This window comes from Rhodnius prolixus, unplaced genomic scaffold, assembly GCF_049639745.1.
Source record: "Rhodnius prolixus isolate KJV_2025 unplaced genomic scaffold, Rpr scaffold_6, whole genome shotgun sequence".
Classification (NCBI taxonomy): Eukaryota; Metazoa; Arthropoda; class Insecta; order Hemiptera; family Reduviidae; genus Rhodnius; species Rhodnius prolixus.
Genome location: NW_027411634.1, coordinates 4,025,734 through 4,052,705, shown reverse-complemented (window position 1 = coordinate 4,052,705; position 26,972 = coordinate 4,025,734). Strand labels below are relative to the sequence as shown.

Sequence of the window (26,972 nt, the reverse complement as noted above, 5' to 3'; positions counted from 1 at the left end):
CTCTGTCGACCTGTCTACAAAATATAAGTTTAAAAAAAAAGAAAAAGATGGTTAAAGTCTGAATTCCAGCTTAGATTCAGCGGAAAAACTGTGATGACGTCAAGAAACTATTTGCCTAGAGCAAGTCCTAGATGTTCGCAGACTTTGTCGTCCTTATTTTAGAAAATTAAGAGTGCAAAAAAAAAAACGAGGAAATTTAAACAAAAATATAGATTTTTTTTTTGGTCTCCCTCCAAAGTTAGCTAGAAACATAAATAGAAGGAAAATTGAAAAAAGTTATTTTTTGAGAAAACACTTTATTTTCAAAAATGTTTTTTCTTTTAACTATAAAAAAATTGTTTTTTCTTTTCCACAAAGGATGTAAAATTTTCACAGATAATTTTTTTGTTGTTGTTCTGGTATTATTTTATTTTAATTTTTCTTTACTTTATGTTTATATAATGCCATACTTATAGTTTTTTATATAATAATTTATTTATTTTTTTCAAATATCTAATTAATAATTTAGATTGAATAAGTATATTTTTTATACAACAAATATTTAATTATTCATTTACTTTTTCTTGGTTCAAAACCTAACATTCAATTTAATTTATTTTACACAACTACTACTATTTAAATTTTAATCATTTATTTTAAGACATTTTAATTTTTTTTTATATTTTGCACCACAGCAAGAGAACACCATTAAAGTAAAAAAAAAAAATTAATTAAAAAAATAAATAAGTTAAAATTACAAAATGTTAAGCTTTTTTTCCAATTATCGCAGTTTGCCACTGACTTTAGTCATAATCATATAAAGAGGGGAAGGTTTATCCTCTTTTTTTTCTTTTGCAGATAACAATATCTATAAATATAGCATACATTTTTAGTTTATTTTTTTTTTTTTAATATATTTTATAATAATAAAAATTTTAAGACGATCTAACGTCTTTCAAAATAATTTATATTGTTTTTATGTTACATTTTTTATTATAAAATATAATTATTCGGACCCAAACCAGCTTTTAATTTTTTTTTTTTCTTTTAATAAATATTTAATTATTTTATCAATGTTGCACACAACAATATGTTTCCAATTTATTGTCATTCACAATGACATTCCAGATTATCTGAATGCTCTTGAAAATATCAAAAATTAAAATAAAATCTTAATTATATATTTTTATATATATATAGTTAAGAATAAAGAAAATAAATAAATAAATATTAATAAAGTTTTGTTTTTTTTTGTTTCACTCCTTTCAAATTCTCATTTTATTTTTAACAAATTATTTTAATTTAATTTTTAGAAATACCATGAGGCATTTCACCAAATATTTTTGTTTTGTTTTAAAACGTATACAACACATATATTAAATATTTTCTCTCTCTCTGTCTTATATTTAATTTTAAGCAAATTATTATATAAGATTAGTATTATTTTTAATTTTTTTTGTTTTTTAATAAACGAACTTCAACTTCACAAATAACACAATAACAGGAATTTTTATATTTGTTCATATATTTTTTTTGGTATTAAATTTTAATTATTTAAAAAAACAGCTCTTGTGTTATTATTATTTTTCAGGAGGCATCGTCCCAATACTCTAATATACATATTTAATTATAAATAAATTAAAAATGAACATTTATTTTCTTATCATTTATTTGTATTAATTTTATTAATTTCAATATATTTTTAATGACAAATAATGAGTTTATTTATTTTAGCAATAATATTTTTTAGCAACAATGAATGCAATTTATTATTATTTATTTATTTAAAGTCAAATCCGAGATTTTTAAAATTTATTTTTGATTTTTTTTTTTTTTTTTTTTTTTTTTTGTTGATAGTGCGTACTTAATTATTTAAACATTTCCTTTTCTTTTAATTCTTTTGAAGTAATTTAAAATTGCCAAAAATATATTTTTGTTTTTATAAATGTATGTTTTGGACACTTATTTTTTTAAACAAACCTCGGGAGGTTTTTTTTTTTCCTTTCTTTTCTTTAAATACCTCACAAGAAGGTGTGCAGCCATTCACATCCTTCTCAAAAACCGAGGAAGTGTCCCCCCCTCCCCTCAAATAATTGTAGCAAAATTTTGGAAAATTGTTTTCTAAAACATGGTTTATGCACGCCTATCATTTTTCAAAAAAAAAAAAAAAGTTTTATCAGCGTTATTATGTACTTTCGTTGGTGTGTTGTTGTTTTTTTTTTTAATGTTATTATTTAATCATTAGTAATTTTTCTGAATAAATTAAAAATTAAAAAAAGAATAAAAGATCTAAATATTCGATTTTCAAAAATTTTTTGTAGCTTTGACAAAGAAAAAAATAAAATTATTTATTGTTTAAATAAAAGATACAGTATAGTCCCTTAATTTATTTGTTGATACTTTATTAAAATTCTTTACGTTAAGAATGTAAAAAAATGTTTATTTTAAGACCGGAATTACATACATATAATTTGAATGGAAAAATTGTTGCTGCTAGGTAAGGTTCCAAAACAATCGTCTCTGGTTGTAGATATAAAAAGAAAACTTAAGTTGAGAATGTAGATATAAAAAGAAAACTTGAGTTGAGAAAGTAGCTATAAAAAAAAATCTTAAGTTGATAATGTAGATATAAAAAGAAAACTTAAGTTAAGAAAATTAAATTTAAAAAAAAATATAACAGCGCTGGGCAAAAATGATCTTTTTTTTTTTTTGTTTTTCTCGTAAAAATTGAAAGTGCATTATTTTTGACATTGAATAAAAATATATATATATATTCTAATAAATTAATAATATATTATACAATAATTTATCCACAATTACATGTAGTGGATAAATTATAATATCACAGTTTTTTGGTTTTTTTAATAGCAATCTTTTTTCTTTATTTTTAAATTAATTTCATGTTACTGTTTTGTGTGTTTTTTAAAAAAAATTAATGTTAAGGTTAATACTGCATCTTTCATTTTAATTAAATTTTTGTATCACAATGACTTTTATACTATTGTTTTATATATATATATATACTCTTTTTTTTATCCATACAAAATATTAGTATAAAAAAAAAAGTGATTATTTTTATTATTATTACTGTAAATATTAATCATGTATTTTTCTCCATTTAATAAGAAAACAATATGATATGATTAACTCTTGGAGTTTTTATCAAAAAAATAAAATAAAAATAAAATAATTAAAATCTTAATAAATAGGCCTTAATGGAAACAGTAAATAAAGAAATCAAAAATTCTTTTCTTTTCCTTTTTTTGTTTAAATATATTAAGTTATTATTTTTTTCCCCATTTTATTTTAATTAATTTTTAATTTTTTTTCTCTTTCAAAAGATTCTTTACAATAAAAATAATAAAAATATTTATTTCCTCCATGGATTTTTTATAATTTTTTTCTAAATTCTGTTAAATACACTGTATAGGTTACTTTTTTGTAATATTTCTTGGACCATTTATTAATTTATTTTTTTAATTATAAATTTTTATTTGTCTGTATTGTTCCATTAGTTTTCTCCTTTTTTGTTCTCTCCTAATAAATTTCAAAGCTTTTTTTTTAAAAAAAGAAAAAATTTTTTAATTCTTTCTATGATTATTATTACGCAAAGAGTTTATTTTTATTTTTTAATCTACGGCCTAATATTTTTCCCACCTCAAAAGAAAAACTTAGCCGTAGACTAATATACCTCATTCTTCTTCATCTTCATTCTGATAGGTTACATAACGTACTGAAGATTTCTCGCCAAGTGTTAACATCTGTAAGAAAAAAAAAAAAACAATATTATTTGAACGATTTAAAACGTACATGAGCAGAACAAGTAAAAAATAGCGTGATTTTGTGTGACGTGAGGCTAAGGAACATGTTTAATTCACTTTCAGTCATCTAGCAACAAGTATGACCGATGTAATATGAGGTATAAGTTCAATATTCATTCAATTGATACCTCTGACCATAACCATGGGATCAGATAGATGATCGATACTCTGTAATTTTTTTTTTCCTGCTTTTGACTTCGTTGAATAACAAAAAAAAAATAGTACTAAACTGTTTCACGGAAAAGCATTTTCTGTGGAGCTTGTAGGAAAGTAGGAGAGAAATCAGCTATCCATCTAAAGACGGTTTGTTTAGAGTGCGCAAGAAATTTTGATAGGAACAGGCGCCACGGAGGCAAGACCTGCGAAGCTAATATGTATTGTGGTACTGGGTTCGATTCCCGGTCTTAGGCCTTGGATTTTATTTAATGGTTAATAAAAGAAGTTTACAGTAAAGTATGTTTGCTAGTCGCCTTCGTCCACGACACCTAATTCGGTAGTTGGACGTTAAGCCCCGCCTGAAAAAATAGGCGATTACTTTACTTTACTTTTGATAGGAACAGGTTGACAGTGGAGGAGCTTTAGCCGTTCTAGGATGTTGCTTGATTTATTCTGGCAGCTGTGAAATCTTCTTAGTTGCCTTATAGGCCTGGGACTAACAAGAATCGGTATTAAGTAAAAGTGGTAGCAATAAATGGAAATCAAGTCGGTAGTAAGAATCTTATAGATGTTAAAAATGTATTCAAAACCTCGAGAGTGTAGCTTTGGCTGTCAAATATCTCTGTGGTTGATTACTCAAATCAAGAAGATCGCCCATGCCGCATAATAAGGAAAAGGACCTACCGGTCTGTGAAGGGCATCGAATAGTTCGCTCAAAAAAAAAATTCATTGTAAACCAAAAAAATCAGGTAAAATTAAAAAATAGGAAAAGGATTAGCTCAGCGGTTAGCGTATTGGATTCCTGGATTCGTTCGAATCCAGTTGCTGGCTCTTAGATTTTCTACTTCCTAGGAGCTTCTTACTAGTCAATGTCCGGTGATGGACAGTGCTCTCTGAAAATCCCACCGGAGGCCGGCAGTGCACTTAAAGCTCCGGGCGCCAATGACCCCTGATGATCCCAAAGCTTCTTAAATTAAAAAAAAAAAAATGTAGAAAATGATTGCTTATATTTCGAGGAGTAACCTTAATAAAAAAAATATTTTGTATTTTTAATTTAGATTAATATCTAGTTCAACAGCTTGTTATAACTCGATCAAACCCAAAGAAGTACGATCATATAAATCAGATTCTCAGCCAACTAAAAGCCTCTACTTTAGTTTACTAGTGAATAAGTTTGTTCATAACAGCTGATATCGCCAATGGTGTGTACAATGTTTGACGGTGAATGTTTGTAATGGTAAGCTAGTATTTGGCCTGTGGCTTTGCTAAACCCAAATAGTTGCGCACGTTCATCTGTCTATCTCCACTATATCAGACATCATCAACATACTTTAGAACATAGTTAACATAGCATCACTTATCAATAAATGTTCTACTAAAAGGCAGCATTATTTTAAATAGAAACGATTAAACTTCTAAATTTTAAATAAATTTTCCGATATTTTACTAAATTTTTTTTCTGAAGTTTTACTTTATTTTACAACAAAATCATCACTCAAATCTCATTACTCATCAAAAAAATTAAAAGAAAATCGTTTTCAGCCATTTTTTTAGCCCCTTCCGGATAAAAAAAAATATACAGGAAACTGTGAAACTCGATTCCAAACAAACTTTAAATTCTAATCTTGCTTTTATTATCCATAAACAATGGTACATTAAAAGTTTACTTTATAATGATGTTGAAAGTAAAATTATTCTGGAAGGGCACTGTAGAAATCAATTTTCCAGGCTAAAATTGAAAGTGATAGGCCTAGACGTGCGCCAATGAAAAAGAAGTTTATATATAAAAAAAAAAATGGATCCTAAATAATCGCTAACAGGTACCTTGAATAATCAAGAGGCTGTGGATACGTAAGAAACTATCTGTGTTACATTCGCTTATAATTACTTTAATTAAAATTAAAAATAACTAATGATCTTTAATCACAATAAATGGATGAAAACGCACCTGAAAATATTTTATAAGATAAGCTGCAACTCCTTTCTTTCTATTGGCTATTTTTATTCTATTCGGAACAAAAACAAACAAATTAAAAAAAAGAAAAAGGTTAAATAACTTTAGTTTTTCGTAAAACTAAACAAAAAATAAATAAATAAAACAAAATAATTGAAAAAATAAAATGAAGTAAAAAGGAAATAAAAATCATAATAAAGTGATCCAGAGCAATGTTCAGCCAAAATACGTTTCCAATCAGCTTATCTTTCAAATTAACACTAATGAATAAATACCTCTTTTTCCTCTTTAGTTGGCGGATTCCGTAGCATAATCAGCAGAGGAGCGTAAATAAAATTCAATAAAGCAATGCAAGTCAACATCCATTCAAAACCAATTGTATTCACTAGGGTACCACTTAATGCTGGCCCTGGAAAAACAAAAAAAAGAAAATCTATTTTAATATTTTAGAATTTAAATAACCTGCTCTTTTCCAATTTAGGAAACTAGTTGACATGATTTTCCATGTTCAATCGGATTCTCCATCAGGAACACCTGTTCGCTCTTACAGCAAAAAAGCACGCTGAGGACCATTATTATCACGGCCAGAAATGTGGGGGAGACTGCAGCATTATTCGAAATTGGTCAAATCGATCGAAGAAATGGAAGTTTCGCTCTCGACAAAAAACATATGTAGATTAATTTGTGATTAAAGGCATTTTAAACCATTTTCATACACTTACGAGAACATTCGACGGAAGCTGCAGCCTGCGAACACTCTTGTTAAATCGTATTCGCTAGAGGTCTTGAGCATGCTTCTTTTTAATTATTATTATTATTATTTATTGCTTTTAAATTTTGTACAATTCATAGCAAGAGTTGGTCTCGGTTACCAATTACTATATATATATACAACACACAATAGAATGATACATACAATTTTATAATATATTTGCTAATAATTATACACAATTAAATAACTATGAGAGAGAGTATACAAATAAAAAGAAAGAAAAAGTAAACAAATCTGCGTTTAAAAAACAAACAAATAAGAAATATCAAGCCACAAGTATAGCTCTTAGCCTTAATGCATTATAAACATAAAAATATATACTTTTTAATTTACTCAAGTTATCAACAAAAAGGAGATCATCGACTTGGTCTTGAAAATTTACATTCGATCGCACATAACTTCTTAAATAAGTGTCCCTAAATAAAGATAATACAGTACACTCTAACAAAAAATGTGCAAATTCATCTTTAGAACATTTACATAAAGAACAAACATTATCAGGATTGAAGCTATGCACAGTTCCATTTAGATAAATTCTAGGTTTGATTTTGCTCATTAGGCGGATTTGTGACAAAGTCCGAATAAATTTAGGATCACATCTGAAGTAGATGTATGGTTCAGGCAAACCAAGAAGGCTTATGCTTCTAAAATAGTTATTAAAGGAAGCATGAGTCACAGAAAGTACATCCTTACTCAACAAATTATTATTAAAACTTTCTATCAAGGAGTTTTTCCTTTTTCTTAATTCCTCCGAACTTTGCGCTAGCCACACATCGTCGCCACCTATAGAAAATAAGAGTCTTCTAAATTCCATTACCCAGTTATAAGGCAATTGAATAGTATCTGACTGTTCAAACAAACTATTATAGCAGACTCTTGGTAGACTATCATGAGGTAGATTTAAGATTTTTGACCAGAATCCCAACATTCGTTTAAAAATTAGAGCTTTAATATGCAGCCGATTACTTTCCAAACGGACAAAAGCGTCAGGCGTATTGCGAGAAAGATGCAGTAACGATTTTAGGAATTTTAAATGCACTCTTTCCAGAAGGTCGAAATAATTAGGGCTCCAAATTTCCGAAGCATAGAGTAAAACACTCGAAACCATACTGTCAAAGATGTACATCTTATCCCTCCAAGAGTTGCACCCGGATCTGGCTATGAGACTCAACACGGAAGCCATAGCGACAGAACTTTTTTTTACAAAGTGCTTGGCCGCTAAGATAAACTTGGCGGAGGCGGAAAAAGGGACCCCTAAGTACGAAGCGCTGTTTACTAAACTTAGCTTACTTCCTTCATATAAAAAATCCCTTACTTTCTTCGTTCTACCTCCTTTGTGACAGTGTAGCACTACCGTTTTTTGTGGGTTCACTTTAATTTGATTAATTTCACAGTAATCCGACAGCAATTTCAATTTATTTTGTGCATCATACCAAGAATAAGAGGTTATTGCCACGTCATCTGCATACATTAAGATCGTGACATCCTTACCACCCTTAAGGTGAATACCCTCCACACCTCTTTCCCTAAAAAAACCTGCAAAATCACTCAGGTAAAAATTAAAAAGCAGCGGACTGAGCTTTTCCCCCTGCAGAACCCCCTGCGACACTTCTATTTCATTAGAAAGACGGTAGTCTTCCTCTATTAGCAACGTGGCTTTATCATAAATCTGTTTAATTACCCGGATAAATTTCGGGCTAACCCCTATATTAAATAACTTTTCCCATAAATGATTATGCGGTATAGAGTCAAAAGCTCGTCTAAAGTCAACAAAAATTACAAAAATATTTCTTTTTGTTAGACGTAACTGATAATTAATTGCTGACGATAAAGTAAAAATAGCATCCGTGCAACTTTTATACGGATAAAATACGAATAAAAGCATTGAGTATTTACTAACTGAAAATAAAAATTTAAATTCTTTTTAATGCAATAAATTACATAAAAAGTAATACTTTTCCTCTCATCTTACTTGGTGTAGGTCTCTAAAAGTATTTATTGTGAAAGATCATGCTAAAAATTATTTTGATGCATTTGGACGTCCGCGAGTACGATCTGTTTCTCCCACAGTGTTCGTGGACTCCAGCAAACGCGTAATTATCTAATGATATACAACAAAGCAATCAACGATTCCCTTAACTAGTTTTGAATACAAAGAGATATTGGAACTTAGTGAACATTGTTAAGTAAATAATGTTCACTATTTTTATAATTATTTTTAAAGTTATGTCCTCCAGAGATACTAAGGAGTGGCCAGTGAGAGGTATCAAGATTTGGAAAAATTTCTTAATTACAATGTTTGAAGATCCAGTAGTGTTTGTAATTAAAGAGCAAAGAAGAGATCATAAAATTATCGGTGAGAGCAAAAACAGGCTGCGATCACTGTTAGATTTCTTTAAGATATATTGTACTTTCGAAGTGTACCAAAATTAGCTGAGTTTTACAATAAGTCGAATATACTTCTAAAAAAAGGATGGCAAGTTCAACTTAACTATTTCACTGGCCAATTTAAAGCTTAGAATTACAAAAATTAACCTGCAATTAATCAGATAATATTTATTAAACCTTTTTTAAAAAGCAAACAAACAATATCTACATACCAATAGCGTACCCAAGGCAAAAAGCAACATCTCCAATGGCATAAACACTACCATAAACCGCTGAATGTCTAATATCCACCAGATATCCTAATTGTGGCATCATGGAACTGTCAACCATGCCAATAGCGAATCCCAATCCAGCGTTTGGTACTATCAGATGATTAATACTGCTAGCAAGTGGTATCTGAAAATAAAAATGATAATTTTTAGTTTAACAATGCAAAATAGTATACTGCTTTTGGACATTGCACAAATATAATTCAATGTAGCTCCTTATTTAAAGTGATTTGCCCTTTATATCTAAACTTTCAACAAGTAAATTGCAGACCATCACAAATTTAACTAATAATTCTTCTGCAGTTTGCGAGGAACAATCTATTTTATTAATAAATGTGAGATAAGTTTTTTTAATAAGAAGCAGCTGTGAAAAAGTACGCAGTTGGTAGGGCTCCCAATGTGAAGTACTATACAGATCACATTTACTTCGTAAATGAACACAATAGAACAGCAATGTAAAGAGTAACAGATCAACTCTTTTCGCTCCTAAAAAGAGAAACTCTACACTGGATGTTACGAACAAATGATTGTGATGAATGTCCTAGTTAATCCTGTACTGACAGACATAACATGCGAGACTAACTTGTAGAGCTTGCTAAGGATGCAAACAAGTTCTTAAGGATTGTCATTGATGCGCCAGAAAATCCTCAATGATACAAAGATGAAATCTTTCATCTATAGTGTAAACCCATTAATATTGAATATATACGTAATTAAAACAATAATAAACCTCAAGTACATTAAAGAATTAAACACTTAATTTGATTGCCAATATATGTACGAATAATAATAATTTTTTTTAAATCAACAAATCACCAGACTCTATAAATGCATATTTAAAAAAATAATCAATATTTGAACATTTCAATACTTACACACATTAAACAAATTCCAATAATTATCAAACCAAGCAAAGTCGCCAACCATCTGAAACAATTTGATAAGAGTCGTTTAAACTATAATAAAATTGAAGATCATAAAAGGGAAAGCCTAATCAAATAAATGAATTAATAAGTGGAGTAAATGTTACAGTTACTTTAAGACATGTGCAGGAACGCTAAGGTGTTTTTCTTATAGCATGGGTGGCCCAATATGCTGACCACGATCGAACACGAAAGTCGTTGACAAATTATGGTAATACATTCATACTAATTTATTTTATTTTTTGCAAAAAAAAAAAAAATAAATAAAAGACGAGGCTTCTGGACATCAATAAGGATAAGTAAATATCCAAATATTTTAAGAATTGCTGCTAATTTCAATGCAGTTTTGTTTTTTGTTCTTCATATACGTATTAAAAAGAAAATTTTGATTGAAGTAATAAAATATCGCATAAAAATTAATTAATTTGACAATACCCATAACAAATAATAATAAATAAATGATCAGAAGTTGTTTAATACAACATAAGACAAAGGTAAGTATGAGAATGTCGTGAATTAGCTTTAATGCCCGAAGTTAAGGCCATTTTTTTAAAGGGGAAAAAGTCGAGGAGAGGCTAAGAAAATTATAATTTGAAGATTTTGTCAAATTCTTCAAGGAATATCTTGAAGTAATTCTGCTAAGCTCTCACACTGCAAGTCGGAGAAAAGACTTACGAAGACGAAAAACTTCTAAAAATAATAATAATACGAGTATATCATTACTAACCTTCCCATGTAATGTCCAAGTGGTCCAAAAACATTTGTACCAATAAGATAAGAGATACTGGCTGGCAGAAATGTGACTCCTTGTTCCCATTGACTGGCGCCCATTGTATCCATCATCCATATTGGCAAGGAAGGTTCTAACATAGCTATACCAGTATTTGCAAATGTAATGGCACCTGAAAATGTTAAGTAACAGCTGTTACACATTCATTATGGGAATTCCAATTAAGATTTAAGCTATTAAAAAAAAATTTTCTTCATATATTTTTTTTTTGTGATTTAAGGCGCGTCAACATCTAAGGTTATTGGCGCCCGGAGCTTTTTTCAGTGCACTGCCGGCCTCCGGACAGTGTTCTCTCGTTACAAACAACACATATATTATTATTTAATTTGTATTTCGAAGATTTCTGAATGACAGAAAATAGCGCTCTTCTTTGCTCAAGTTCTTTCATTGCCATGACTTTGGTCAGGTCACGAAAGAAGCTAATATTCAGAATTACGTCTTTACTGAGAGCTGCTTGCTACCAAAATTTGGGATGGTGTGTCAGGTCATCTTGAGAGGTCGACGGGCATTAGGCAGGATTTTTTTTTCACCGACAGCAATAAATGAATATATCATGCATTCTAGATGATATAAATAAAATTACCTGCAGCTAAAAGAATATAAGGATCAGTAATTAAAGCTTTCAGAGATGGTGATTCTGTTTCTTGCCTAACTATACCAGGTCGTAAGAGTAACATCTGCAACACTAAAATAATAAAAACAAATAAGTTAGCGATAATCTTAAAAAAAAAAGTAATTGATTTTCAAGAAAATAATTAAATTGAATTTTATTGGACAATAATTTTTAGTACCATCTTAGATTTTATATATATATATTTTTTTTTTTGTTAAAAATTAATAAAACCAAAAATACTTACGTCCATCAATAAGGGCTAAAGCGGAGAGTACAAGGAATGGTGCCGATTTACCAATAAACTCATACATAAAACCTCCGAAGGGTGGTCCAATAAGAACACCTAATGCAAGTCCACCTAAGGCAAACCCCATAGCGTTACCTCTTTCCTTATCATCTGGATATCGTTCAGCAAGCATACCCATACCTATAAAATTTGTAGTTTTTTTTTTTTTTTTTTAATACTTTTAAGCAGAATTATAGTTTTTACTTTATGACTGAATTTCCTGATCAATAATACTTACCGGCCACACTGGAACAGGAAGAACCAATACCTTGCAAAGCCCGGGCCATGTATAAAATTGCATATGTACGTCCAAAAGCAAAAACTGCAAGAAGAATTATTTAAAGTTTCAAATGCATCAACATTTTTCTAAAAAAAAAGGGAAAAGAAAATGAAAATTTGTTACAATCTGCACTGCTGTCAGATAGTTTATTTTACCGTAATAGCACGCATGTTAACCTTATTTCTGATTTCTTACATAATTAAGAGTTTTTTGAGTGTGTATTTGTCTGTTTTGTATGCATTAGCTTTCGCCAAATGTAGATTGGAGTTAGAAAATAATAACCCTTAAACTAGAAAGCTATTGATAAATGCAGCTTTGAATTGCCACAAACCGTTTTGGATATCGAATGATTGGTGTAGATGCTTTTTGGGGAAAGGGAAGGAAGCATTTTAGCGAGCAAGGACTTCCCAGACTGCTGTTATCCTCTCGCCATAATACAAGGCAACATGCAACCATTGTCGAAAGATGGATGAAATAGAAGTGACTACGTATAAAACGGAAAATCTTCCGAGTTTTAGGCGCTTCCTCGGAGAAAGGGGCCTTTCCCAGTAAAAACAGGGTTGGGAAAGGAGATATTTGACGTTCCTTGAAAGGCCTCCCGAGAGAGGAGAAGTGTTAAAACTTTTTAGGGACTATCATGCCAATCTACGCCGGCATTCAGAGGAGACAGAGAACAGTACAGAGGTTCCTTGGAGTTTTCCAGAGAACCTGGACGGTTATCAGATTTGCAGAGATGAATACCCTATAAATTACAATTATGAAAACTGCAATAGAAGAAAGTATTCCAAAGATTTTGCACTAAACACACTCAGGACTAGAAACGTTCGCATGTCGTAATCTACGAATGTCCACAGACCAATAGTTATTCCAACTGACAGTAATGGATGTATAATTTATAACTATGATTACAAGTATGCAAATCACTTACTAATAGTCGAAATAAACATAATGATAAATCCTGCCAACATTGGGATGCTGTATCCGATCCTGAAAATATAAAATTTTCTTTCAAAAAAGAAGGAAAACAAATAATGATGCTTTGCTAAAAAACAAACAAACAAAATGCGTTCCGTAAGATGTATCATCACATAATAAATCATCATGATATTAATTACTTTTCTAAAACTGAATCTACTTTTTCTTAAAGATGGTAATGATTGTTTTCGAGACGGTTGATGGGTAAAAGAAGGAGGCTATCTGTGCTTTAGTTTTAAATATTTAAAATGTGAAAGAAATGTGCCAAATAAAAACTGAAAATAGATTTTACTAAAACAATAAACATACTTGTGGGTAAGGGGTCCTACAAATGGATTAGCCAACAACTGGACAAAAGCTTTTGAAGCAAACAACATCCCAACTGCAACAGTTTCTTCAACTAAGTCTTTGTGCCTTCGTTCATCTTTAGTCAGTTCAGTCACATTACCTGGAAAAAAAATGTACCAAATGGTACAAAAATAACAGCAATTTTTGTGAAACATTTAGTTACTAAAAATGTTTCTAATACCTTATCAGTACTTGGTTTTGATTACAGGAACACCAATCATTTAAGAAATACTTTTTTTTCTGTTAATTATGTTCTCAGATTAAGATAAACATGTAAATATACAAATATCATCAATAATTTGGAATATAGATCACTAAATACAAGTGAGAAAATCTGGTGTTGGTGACAGTAATTCGAGAATCGTAACTGATTGATTTAGTTGGGAATATATCTGTGTAGAAATAATAGATATGTTTGGTTTCACCCAATTTCGAGAGCAGCACGAGACTGTTGTTCAAGTTAGAAGGTTAGATAAAATGAATAGTACATTCAGGAAGATATGGTGAAAAGAACAAGGATGTAACCACACTGAGAAGATAGGTTAATTCACGGGAAATTCTTCAAGAGCTGGCTGGAGCAATTGCCAAGTATCGTACTTCGTAAAAGTTAGAGGGATGTATTAACTCTCTAGGATCCAAATTTCTAATTTAGAACATCGGGGAAGTCTTACAGAGGGCAGGTACAATAGTACCATTTACTTAAAAGCTTCAAGATACACGTCACACAGAGTTCTTGGGCTTATTTCTATAAAACGAGGATTTAATAAATTTATTACTATGAAACAATATTACTTACTTAACACTTTGGTACTCCGTCACTAATCTTCCAGTGGTCTTCAGATTAGACCACTCAAAAATAAATTCTTAATTCACTATTTGCATTTTAAGACATCGTCGACTAAAAAAGAAGGATTCTCTCCACTTGTTGAAAGAGTGATTCGTAACAGAACAATCCAAAGTTCTATTAATATGCCCATAATGTCTTATGCTACTTTTTTGCTTTTTAAGATCACAATTTAACAAAATACTTCTTCCTGTATCTTCATCTAACTTAGAACGTAAGAATAAATGTCCATTTATTGGACCAACGTTGGCGAATAGAGTCAATTTATTCAACATAACTTTAAACATTAACTACTGTAAATGTTAACTGTGGGGGTAATTTCGAGTTTTACTGATAACGTGTTAACCTTAAACTATTTGTATCAACCCGATTTGTACAAAAATGAGTCCGAGCTGACTGTCTTGTTGTATAGGTTACGTGCAAGTGCTGCCATCTTTGCTTATAACCTGCTTCTTATGGTAACATACACTTAATAATTAAGGATTCTAATTACATTAAAAAAATTAAAGCTAGATTAATTAAGATTAATTCGGGCATTATCTGGGTTAAATTAAAGTTGAGGTGGTTTTAAATTGAGGGAATTTTAGTGTTCCAAAAGTTTATATTGATATTTATTGAAAAATAAAATAAGACTGGTTGTGTTACATTTGAACGTTTTCACCAGCTGAAATTCCGCACTTGGGATTGAAGTTTAGAGATATAATGCTGATTCTTTAGAAATTAAAAATTACAGAACTGACGTAACACCCAAACGATTACGTACTATTCTTAAGGTATGAAATTTTCTTTAATTCCAAATATAAAGAAATACGTTAAATTTTAGGCTTCTTTCGAGTTTTCCTCTTTGCGATCATGCTTTGTTTACTAAAACCCAATTTTTTTTTGCAGCTGAGAGGATCTTCTCGTAAAAGATATTTCCTCTAAAAACGAGATACAATACCATTAATTTCCTTACCTAGTAAAAATAACTTAGTTAAACTTAATTAACTTCCTGTCATTATTAATTTTATTATAAACACAAACTCACACACAAATCTCGGTTTATATAATACCATCCTATTTGTTAATGCAGGAGAGAGAAAAAAAAAACAAATATTTTAAAATAAGTGCCAGGGAAGCGTGTTTGGGATTGACAGTTGTGTTGATTTGGACATTTATTCAATAGAGACTCACGGAGTAGACTTGAACTTACCCGTAATTGTGTTATATAAATCGTTCTGACGTCATCAACCACAACTTCGTTTTCTTTCTTTTTTCACCCCCAGATAGTTATACCATTCATTGATTTCCATTTATGTTGAAAAATAACAATTTGAAGCAATAACATTTTAATTAGTGTAGAGGCAAACAACAAACAAAGTGGGCTGCGTTTCTTTGATGTTATCCGTTTTAGCATCCCTGGCCTGTTTCGGATTTTCATTCGTCAACATACGTAGGTAGATTAATCAGCTTGATGCAGAGATTTTGACTTCATTTATAGTAAAGTTGCTGAATAAATCACAAGTAATCATAGCCTTCGCAGATGTTGAATCTCGGAGTATCCTTAAAGGTAAGATCAGTTTGTTCTGGTTCCTTTAGTTCTAGTCTTAAGTTTTGCACAGTTTTGGCATTTAAGTTTAGACCATACAAGCATTGACAGCCAAAGGGGCTCAAGATAAAATAGTGTATTAGTGTAGATATTTTGATTGTGGGAGTAGACAAACAGAAATCAGTCAGCGGTTAATGTCTGACAAGAAATTTTTTCAAGTAAACCTCGATAAATAACTTTGCTTTTTTCCCCCCTCCAATAACTTACCGTAAGTATAGTTGTAAGTGTTGTTATAGTCGAAGTCTGCTGATTGAGTGGTGGTGATTGAAGGCGTGGGAGTTGGGGCTGGCACGTTCTCGTCGAGCGAGTTGGACAGATGTTCATTCGGATGGTCAATGTCATACAGGAACTTTGGGATTATTGGCACTGTAACAGAATAACAAAATCTATAGACTCTTTCCTGTATAACTAGGAATATTGATCAGAAAATATCTATAAATAAAAAAATAACTGCAAACTTCTAATAAGGACCTGGTTTTTTTATGTAGAATCCCATAATTCATTTATGAATTTTTTTTCTACCTAAAAAAAGCCAAAACTCTTAAACGAAAAGTCGTTGTTAGAAGTTGAAATTTGATCCAAGAAACTAGTCAACTAGATATTGATCAAATTCTGCCAAATCCAGATTCTGAATAAATTCTGTGGGAAGATATGGTTTCTTTCTGCTGTAAGTATCTTTAATGGGAAGACGTAGAAGCATGCACCATATTACACAAACTTAGAGTATCTCTCCAACGTGTTGGGACGTCACAAACAACAACAATTCAAAAAATGAAAATTAAAAAGTAAATAACTGCGTAATAGATACATAAATTTTCCCCGGGAAATTTGATGAAGGACACTTTTAAGCGGGAAGGGCGGTTGGGCCTTTAAAGTCTTAATGTATCTATTTATCACTTATCGAATAAAAAGTAATTGCCTATTTTTTCATGCGGATTTTACGTCCAACTACCAAATTAGGTGCCGTGGACGGAGGCGACTAGCAAACATACTTTAGTGTAAATTTCTTGTATTAACCATTAAATAGAATACAAGTCCTAGACTGGGAATCGAATCCACTAAACCAACAATATGTTACACCTTAGCTTTGCGGGTCTAGCCTATAACCGCCTAACATACTTTACTATAAATTTCTCATATTAACCATTAAATAGAATACAAGGTCTAGACTGGGAATCGAATCCACTAACCAACAATACACCTTAGCTTTGCGGGTCTAGTCTATAACCGCTCGGCTACCGTGGCGCCTACTTATCGAATATTATTAAGCATTAAATATGCGACAAATATCCAAATTTTAAGTCATCCTTATTTTACTGAAAATGGATTTTTTTTAAAGTTTTTTCGATAATATGGTGCTTTAAATAGTTTTAAGCCTACAACTTCTTATCCTAAGTGGTAAGTTCGCAGAAAATTTGATTAAGTAAGAGAAAATCACGTGAGTAAGCACACATAGTTTAGTTTAAGTGAACTGCAGTGAGTTTTTGGCTGCATTTTAGTGGGTCAGCCTAAAGTTAGAGTAGTGTCAAGTTAAATCTCTACCCCAAACAAACAACTGCACACGATATGAAGGTTCTCCTTCATCAACATGGTGTATCCCCCCAGCAGCGCCCCCGCTAAACCTCCAGGAATATATGGAGAAGAAAGAAGGAGAGAGAGAGATATGTGTGGGCGGGCTATGTGGAAGACAGTTCACCCAAAGCTAGCCAATCCTCTCCTCTAGCCTCTAAAGTGTAAATACACTTACAAATGTGAATGAGGCAATGTGCAAAGCTTGCACAAACCTGCCTTCCCCCCGGTTTGCCGTCATTGCGCGCTTCAGACCCTAAGGAGAGAGAGTTAGCGCGGAAGCTTTGGAAACCTTTCGCACTGTTAAGCTTTAAAGTACGAAAGTTCCTCCTATACACTCTAGGGGCAAACTGGTACTAAAAGAGCCCCGGCCCAGCCCCAGAGCCGAGTAAGAGAATGGAGCCCCATTTCCACTTGCCGGTGTGTGGTGGTGGTGGGGGGGAGTCCGTTGTTGCCTTCATCTCCCCGGGAATACATTTACATTGAGAATCAGGAGAAGTGCCTCTTGCTAAAAATAAAATAGTCTGAAGAAGGTTTGTTGGAGGGGCGCGGAGAATGAAAGAAAAATAAGGGCGTGAAATGTGAAGTTCAGGACATGCGGGGAATGAGAAATAAAAAAAACTTATTTGAACACAAACGGTTAAGTTAAAATTTTGGTTTAAATTTTTTGGGAATAAAAGGGAATTAGGATAGTCATTTATTTTAATTTTCTTTAACTCCTCGTAACAGGAAGTATTGCAATCGTACCGATTTCCGGTTTGCAGTTTTCTAAGGAAGTGCTCAAAAAAAGTTGTTTTGTTTTCCCCACCAATTAGTATGAATGTCTCTCTATAAAGATATATTCATCTTAACTCTTCTTAAGATTTCTCTTTCCGGGAGCTTCTCACGGCTCACTGCCTGTAACGAAAGAACACTGTTCGGAAGCCGGCAGTGCGCTAAAAATGTAAAGTAAAGTTCGAGGTCTGTGAATTAAGTAATGAGATTGATTTTTTAAAAATTTTTTATTCAAAAAGAATTACAATTCTATATTTTCACCTTCAAAATAACTTCCTTCTGAAGCCACACAGCGCTGGAGACGTTTCTTCCACTTCTCATAGCAGTGCTCTAACTCCGATACTGGAATAGCCTTCAGCTGGACGGTTACAGCCGTTTGAATGTTTTCGACTGTCCCAAAATGACTGACCCTAGAGGTGATTTCTGGATCGTGTCATTACTGGTGACGATTCTTGGGTGTTGTGAGTACGACCCAGAAACCAAGCGCCAGAGCATGGAGTGGCACACTTCAACCTCTCTCTAAGGCCCAAAAAAGCAAGAATGGCGAAATCGAAGATCAAATGCATGCGGATTTGTTTTTTTTCGATATCCACGGAATCGTCCCCAAAAGAGTTTCTACCTCAAGGTCAACAAACGGTCAATCAACACTTTTACCGGAGAGGTTCTTGAAAAACCTCAAAAAAAAGGGTCATTCGTATGAGACCAAACATCAAGAAAGAACAAGTGGGTGTTGCATCACGATAATGCTCCTTGTCACACAGCAATTTCAATAAAGTGAGTTTTTGGCCAGTAAAAACATTCCTGTGGCACCTCAGCCTCCTTATTCGCCTGACTTGATTCCTTGTGACTTTTTTCTCAAGGGAACTCATTTTGGAACAGTCGAAAACATACAAACATCTGTAACCGACCAGCTGAAGGCTATTCCAGTATCGGAGTTCTAGCACTGCTATGAGGAGTGGAAGAAACGTCTCCAGCGCTGTGTGGCTTCAGAAGGAAGTTATTTTGAAGGTGACAATATAGAATTGTAATTCTTTTTGAATAAAAAAATTTAAAAAAATCAGTCTCATTACTTAATTTACAGACCTCGTTATCGCCTATTTTTTCAGGCGGGGCTTAACGTCCAACTACCGAATTAGGTGTCGTGGACGAAGGCGACTAGCAAACATACTTTACTGTAAATTTCTTTTTATTAACCATTAAATAAAATCCATGGCCTAAGACCGGAAATCGAACCCAGTACCACATATATCCGATCCGATGTATCCATGTGCCCCCTCCTTAATGCACTAAACATGTTTCGGGCTAAACTCCAGTTGTTGAAGCGCCTTAAATCATTAAAAAAGAAAAATACATTTCGAAAACATAAAACCATAAAATAACCTCCCTAATCCTGCCACGCGACCCCTGCTGACGAAATAGCAGAATTAATAATTTTTTTAAATAACTTTATAATTGGATTATTTAAAGGTAATATAAAGAGTAATTAAAAAAAAGTAAATTACTGATAAGTAAAATAACACTCAGATAAATAAAGTCATTTAATTCATATCACCAGAGGGCATTTTAAATTAATTCATTTACTAAAGTAAATCTTAGGGGAGTTAAACATTTAAGCACATTAAATTCACAATCAGCTTTTCAGTTTAATTTTTGTAATTAAGCTAACTACCTTTAAGTTTTAAATTAGTTTCAAACTGATGTTAAAAGTATTTTTGAATGGGTCATTGATAAATTTAGGATTAAACTAACCAACCTGACTTTAGGGGCTATTAATGATGCACTGTCTTTTTCAGGGTTAGCGGGGGAGACCTGATTTAATTTCTCGTATTTTCAATAGGGATTCAACTCGGTAGTGGGAAAGTAGATAGATAAAGATTTCTTTATGAATGCTACAATTACAATACAAACTTAAAGTTTAAAAAGTTAAGTATAAAGGTTGATTAAACGCCAAAAGGTACACAAATCACGTAGCACCTAAAATTTCATTCACACTTCCGCTCGTAATTTCAGCCGCCATTTAGAAACATTCGAAAATGCGTATATTTAATAGAATTATTATAAAAATTATTATCATTTAAGATATTTTATTTTAGAAGCCCTAACTTCCTGCCATACCTCATCAAAATCGAGCTAAGATTTACAGAATAATTAGTTTTAATATTTCTAGAAGGGGCCTTAGATACGTGGGGACTAACGTCTCACCTTAACTGTGACCAGCGTCCAGATCGACAACAGCAATGTTTCTTATTTAAAAATTTAACAATCTATATCTCATTATAACACTTGTAGTGCTAACATTTTGTTTCTACAATTCGGTTAAAGAATTCAGCCAAATTTTTGTCAATATCGGACTAAGATTTACAGAGTTGTTGGCAATAATAATTTACTTACGAGGTCTGGCTATTAAATAACTGGACTATTGCTGTAAAACATTTTATTTTAAATTTATAGACATTTAGTTATTATCACCTTCAATATACACCCCTCCCCTATCGCTACAACACTCCATGCGAATTTACCATTGTTCGAAACAGTGCTGGAAGTGGTCTTTTTCTGTGAGCCACCTGCATGACGCGTGCCGCTTTTCTCTTTCACAGCTTCAACGGACTGAAATCGTGTTCCTTTTAAGGCAGATTTGACTTTAGGGAACAGATAAAAGTCACATGGGGGGCACAGGTCAGGCGAATAAGGCGGATGGCCTAAAAACTGGGATGTTGTACTTGGCTAGAAACGTCTTGCGACAGACAATGCATTTGTGAGCCCGGCGCGTTGTCTTGATGGAGAACCCATGACTTGTTCTTCCACAAATCGGGTTGTTTTTTCCTTACTCTTTCACGGAGTTGAGCAAGCACCTTACGATAGTAATGTTGATTAATTATAATCGATATTTTCATCCGTTTTGGACGTGGAAGGGCGACCCGGGCGGTCATCATCCCCGACGTCTTCTCGGCCATCTTGGAAACGCTTGAACCACTTAAAAACTCCCGCATGTGATAAAAAATTCATCGCCACAAACTTCTTTTAATAAAAGATAAGTTTCAGAAGCCGTTTTACCAATGTGAAATTTCTCGACAATTCGTTGCTCTACTACATGTGTAGTATCATGTTTTCGGCAAAATGAAACTAACACCTCTTACACAAACGACGGTTCCGGTCAGACAGATTTCTCTACAAACACGTGAGACGCTGCACAGACGAAAGAGAAGGCTTTACGCTGCACAGCTGCCGCTCTTTAGGATTTGGCGCATGCATAGTTCTTTTGTAGCAGCTTCAGTCTCGTTATTTAATAGCCACAACTCGTACATACTAGGGGCTAACTCATCTCTCATTCGATGTACAACGTGAAGACCCCAAAAAAGCACAACTACATGAAATTCCGAATCGAATGACACCTGAATCATGAAAATCGGTTGGCGCGTTTAGGCGCTACGTTGTTTCTAACAAAAGGTAACAACAAGAAGAACGTTTTTGCTCATTTTCAGCAACATTTATTAGATTTTAGTTGTTGCAAAAAAAAAAAAAATTCCAGTCATAAAGGAGGATTTTCCCTTTATTTTAAAGAAAATTTGGGAATTTAATCTTTTATAGAAAAAGAGAAAAAAATTGTCAAAGTTGGGTGTTTTCCAACGTTCCTCTATTTCTGGTGCACTTTTTTGATTATCAACCCTTACACATCTGTCCTACCGGACAGTTTTAGTAATTATTAAAAGAAAACCAATGTTTTTGAAATAAAAAATTAAATAAATAAATGAAAATGAAAAAGAAAAGCCAGATTAAGTAGAAGTTAAGTTTTCAATTTCCCACCATAATAAACACATTCTGAAAACTTTACCCGAGCGTTATTTTCCCTTTACTAATTATCAGCTGACATTTTGTTGACGCAAAAGCTTTAAAATCCCTATGCCATTTATTTTATATGCTAATTAGACTTGCTTTAATCAAGGATGGTTATTACGAGTATAGCCTACTAAATGAAACAACATATTAGACTTTAATAAAATTAAAGTTTATTTTACTTTAATTAGGTTCGGCACCTGCTTTGTGTAGGAAATCGATTAGTTTGCATCCTTTTAATGCCTTCTAGATTACTTTCCACCCTCTTTCACGTTTTTTTTCCCTTTTTGGACCTTTAAATCAGGGTGGGGCTTATCCTGCATCCCAGAAAATTGACCCATAATCTGAATGAAGAGAGGGAAAATGTGCTGTCAAAGATTCTGGGCTCGAATTCTCTTCCTTTATTGGTCGTCGTTCTAATCTTTATTTACTATCCTCTTATTGGCTATTTACCAAATAAATTCTTGAATGGATCAGCTGGAGTTTGTGACGTCTTTCAAGGCCAACAGCGTTTTTTTGATGGACATGGTGAACGATCTGGAACTGTCTTCTATGCATTTGTCCTACATCTTCTTGCTCCGTCAGTCAAGGATTCTCTACCTTGATCTCGAAGGCCAGTTTTGTAGATTTTTCTTTAACACTTCTTGGGCATTGATTGCGGTTCAAAATGATGTACCCAAGTTGCATCATAGGTCCAGAAATTCCGTCCAAAAAAATGCGTCACCTTCGCTATTGAAATGTGCTTAGTGCTAGCAAATACGAATTCTCTTGCCTTAGTGATGAACGGAAACCCATCTTGCACTAGACTAACGATAATTCAGTTTGTTTTGAATGATTGAATAATCTGTGCCAACATTTAATCACCATTTTTCAGCAATTTGTTCAACTGTAAGTCGTCGGTCTTCTTGGACAAGCGCGATTTCAACGGTTATCGGACACTTCCGCTTTTGCAGTCATCTTTTTTTCTACCCATGTATAAAAATTCCGCCAATTCATGCAATTACTACCGGTGTTCATTCGGGAGAATATTTCTGAAGTGGTGTGCACTTTCCGGAAGTAAAAAAAAATCGTATCACAGAACGCTGTTCTTCAAAAGTACTCTCTTCGAGAAGCCACCCCTAACACCTTGTAACTAACACCTTAAAAGTTATGCTTACGTAAATATTAATCGAACAGCTGACTGTGATACTCTTCGCAAGGTTGCCAACTAACATTTACAAAACTTTAAATTCCCTACATTAAAAGCATTCGCCTTCACTAAACATATTTGTCAATTTATTGAATGAACACTTTGGATGTTGTGCAATTGTTTACACAATAGATACACAATCATAAGATGTGATAATGTACGAGGTGTGTTCAAAAAGTAACGGGAATTTTTAAATTTCGCGGGTTTGGAGAGTCTGATTGTAAAATTTTTTTTTTTATTATGTTGGTACACATGACCCTGAAGTACGATAAAATTTTCAGTAATATTCATTGTTTACTTCTTAAGTGGCAGCCGTTAAGGTTAGACGTGTTTTTCGAGCTTGGCGATTTTTGTTTGTTAAAAAAAATGGATTAAAGAATTTGTATTAAATTTTGCGTAAAAAATGAAATAAAGTGTGTGAAATGTTAATAAAGGCATATGGTGAGTCTGCTATGAGTAAAACAAGAATTTACGAGTGGTATAAGCGTTTCCAAGATGGCCGCGAAAACGTTGAAGATGACGAACGACCTGGACGTCCAAGCACATCAACAACCGATGAAAACGTGAAAAAAGTGAAAGAAATGGTTATGAACGATCGCCGAATCACAATCAGAAAAGTCGCTGATGATGTTGCCATATCAATTGGCTCAAGCCATGAAATTTTTTCGGATGTTTTGGGTATGAAACGTGTGGCAGCAAAATTTGTTCCAAAATTGTTGAATTTCGAACAAAAACAGCGGAGAATGGAAGTTGCTCAAGAGTCACTCAATGAAGTCGACAACGATGCGGATCTACTGAAACGTGTTATAACAGGTGACGAAACATGGGTTTACGGATATGATGTCGAAACTAAGGCTCAATCGTCCCAGTGGAGGCATTCTGGATCGCCAAGACCGAAAAAGGCTCGACAAGTGCGGTCGAATGTGAAGGTTATGCTCACTGTGTTCTTCGATTTTAATGGCATAGTGCATCATGAATTCTTGCCACAAGGTCAAACAATCAATAAGGAGTACTACCTACAAGTTCAACGCCGTTTGCGTGAAGCAATTCGAAAAAAACGCCCGGATTTGTGGCAAAACAATTCATGGATTTTGCACCACGATAATGCACCTGCTCACACTTCATTGCTTGTTCGTGAATTTTTGGCCAAAAACAAAACTTTAACGATGTCCCAGCCTCCATATTCGCCAGACATGGCTCCATGTGACTTTTTTCTATTTCCAAACATAAAGAGAACATTAAAAGGCCGTCGTTTTACAAGCATAGATGACATTAAAAGCGAATCGCTGAAAGAGCTGAAAGCTATCACAAAGATCGAGTTTCAGAAGTGTTTCGAGGATTGGAAAAAGCGCTGGCACAAGTGTATTGTATGCGAAGGGGACTACTTTGAAGGCGACAATATTAATGTAGATGAATAAATAAATATTTTTTTCAAAAAACGAAAATTCCCGTTACTTTTTGAACACACCTCGTACTTTTAGTTTTTAGACTAGTTAAACCTAAAAAAAATATTGAAACCTGATTGTTTTAATCGAGCATTCTGTGGTCGAATACAAATCACGATATCTATATATATTGTATTTTGTAAATTAGAAGGGGGTTCTATGACGCGTAATGCATGTGGCTGACATGTAGCACCTCAGTCAATAGTACTCCATAAGGATGTCAATATCAGAAACCCTACGTGTGCTTTATAATACTTGTCTATCCCACCCAGATCGCGTTTTCATCCCCCCCCCCATACCCCTACTCTTTCTGTAATCCTTCCGCTTTAAACAACGCCAACTTGTCATCAACTTGTCAGCATCTTGTCTCCATAGTAACGGAGCCTTGCTCTGTCTTTATTTATACAGAAGTAAACACAAACTATTTCATCAAGTTTTCAAAAACTATATTTAATTCCATTATTGCGTAACTTTATTGTTAATTAATTTATTTTCTTAAAAAAGGGGGAAGGAAGTGTTGAAAGCCAGAATTGTCTAAGACCGGAAAAGACTTGATTCATGCACGATTAAGCCAATTAACACTTGGATGAATTCCAAACTAATTTCTGTAAAGAGAATACAAGAGTTCGGTTTGGATTTTATATTATTCAACTTCTTAAACATTAATTAGTTAATCAGAATAGTTTAGGATGCCAGGATGTTCTTGGTACGACGTTCTTCTGTTGGATCTCAAAGGAATTCTTCTTTTTCAAGTTCTAATTTAGCCCAATTTGGAACTAAGTTGAGAGTAAATTGCGGATACCCGTTTTTTTGGTGAAAAATTTTATGTAACTAAAGATTTTACGGATGGCTGAATTCGTTTCTTCCGTTTTATTGAATTGTACCATACAAACAAACCGACAGACAGTCTCACAGATGATACTACTTTTACGCACTTCAAGAAATCTCAAGAAACATAATATTTCTAATGAAAATTCAATTTTTCGTCTCAAGATCCCGGAAGTAAGAGAAAGTAGCGTAATTTAAAAAGAAGAGAATATTGAACTAAGAGAGAGAAAGAGAGTGAGAATCCCGGAAATGATAAGAAACTCACGATAAACAAACTAAATAGACGATGGAAAACATGATGAACGCGTTTTCTCCTGCCAGCCATAACTTTTATCGCGATTCTAAATATGAACAGCAGCTTTTTCATACGTCGCTTTTCTTTTCATAATAGATAGCCATTTATCTGTTCCAGTTTTTCCTTCAATTCACCGTGTAATAAAAGTACTTTCGAGAAAATTATCATTTGTATTTAAATTTGTTATATTGTTTAAATTTTACACGATTAATTGTTGCATACTTTATTTAATTTCTCTTAGGGAAATTTTTTTTTCCAGAGAGTCCAGAGAAAATTAATATTAGATTCAATAATTTACCAAATATAAGGCGGATATGTCGATGATTGGTGGCAATCTATTGCCAATCAACATAAGCTTTGCAGGACCCAACATGTTCATCATAAGGCTCTCAGTTATTTTGAATCTTTAACGCGTATGCCTAGAAAACTTTTTTTGGTCTATTACAAGTTAATTTAAGCTCTTTGAGACTCCTAAGACTAGTTTTATCCTGCCTCCCTCCCAAATCCAAGGAGAATTCTGCAAAGAAAAAGATCCTGATAATGTTTGGCTTCATTCGCAACTCTTCTGGAATGAAGTCTAAGTCTCTTATCCCTGAAATGAGTTATCCTAAAATGTCAGTTGCTACGCCCGTTTTCTTCTTTAGGGTCACCAATATCACCCATAACTGCTCTGATACTTTGATGAGATTCCACGAATTCCGTGGTGGTATCTTGGGCTCATTCAATCATCTCCTGTTCACTTTAGAGGACCAACCCGATATCCCGTTGGTGACAGATATTCGGCTTAATCTTTGTTACATATTAATATGTTAAAGTTGTTTGTTAAACGTTACGCAACGGAAGTAAAACACACTTACCAACGGTAGTAAGAAGCATGTTGTCCAACAGAAGTGCAATAGCCACAATCACCAACACTAGCTTCCTGGACTCTCGACATCCCTGCAGCCACACCCTGAAAAGGGTGCCCAACGTCACCGCTCCGTCCTCCTCCGCCATTCTCCTACCCCACACTGAAACAAAGCGCCATTTTTTTTTTTAATGTATGCACTAAC

At 32.9% G+C, this 26,972-nt stretch overlaps 1 protein-coding gene across 4 annotated transcripts in view; it reads right to left on the bottom strand.

Annotated features, from left to right (window-relative positions):
• Positions 1-865: 865 nt before the first annotated feature.
• The window catches only part of Vmat (Vesicular monoamine transporter), a 111,779-nt gene continuing 85,672 nt past the window's right edge, over positions 866-26,972 (bottom strand). For 3 of the 4 annotated variants that reach the window (XM_074142308.1, XM_074142311.1, XM_074142309.1), the window contains 12 exons: positions 26,778-26,930; positions 16,194-16,352; positions 13,516-13,654; positions 13,160-13,218; positions 12,190-12,273; positions 11,910-12,092; positions 11,636-11,737; positions 10,990-11,164; positions 10,215-10,266; positions 9,283-9,466; positions 6,186-6,319; positions 866-3,740 (listed from right to left, as the gene is read on the bottom strand). In XM_074142308.1, coding sequence (XP_073998409.1) covers positions 3,672-3,740; positions 6,186-6,319; positions 9,283-9,466; positions 10,215-10,266; positions 10,990-11,164; positions 11,636-11,737; positions 11,910-12,092; positions 12,190-12,273; positions 13,160-13,218; positions 13,516-13,654; positions 16,194-16,352; positions 26,778-26,930 — 1,493 coding nt within the window. In that variant the 3' untranslated portion in view covers positions 866-3,671. Of the gene's footprint in view, positions 3,741-5,904; positions 5,963-6,185; positions 6,320-9,282; positions 9,467-10,214; positions 10,267-10,989; positions 11,165-11,635; positions 11,738-11,909; positions 12,093-12,189; positions 12,274-13,159; positions 13,219-13,515; positions 13,655-16,193; positions 16,353-26,777; positions 26,931-26,972 lie in introns of all 4 variants that reach the window. The other variant, XM_074142310.1, reaches the window with a different exon arrangement.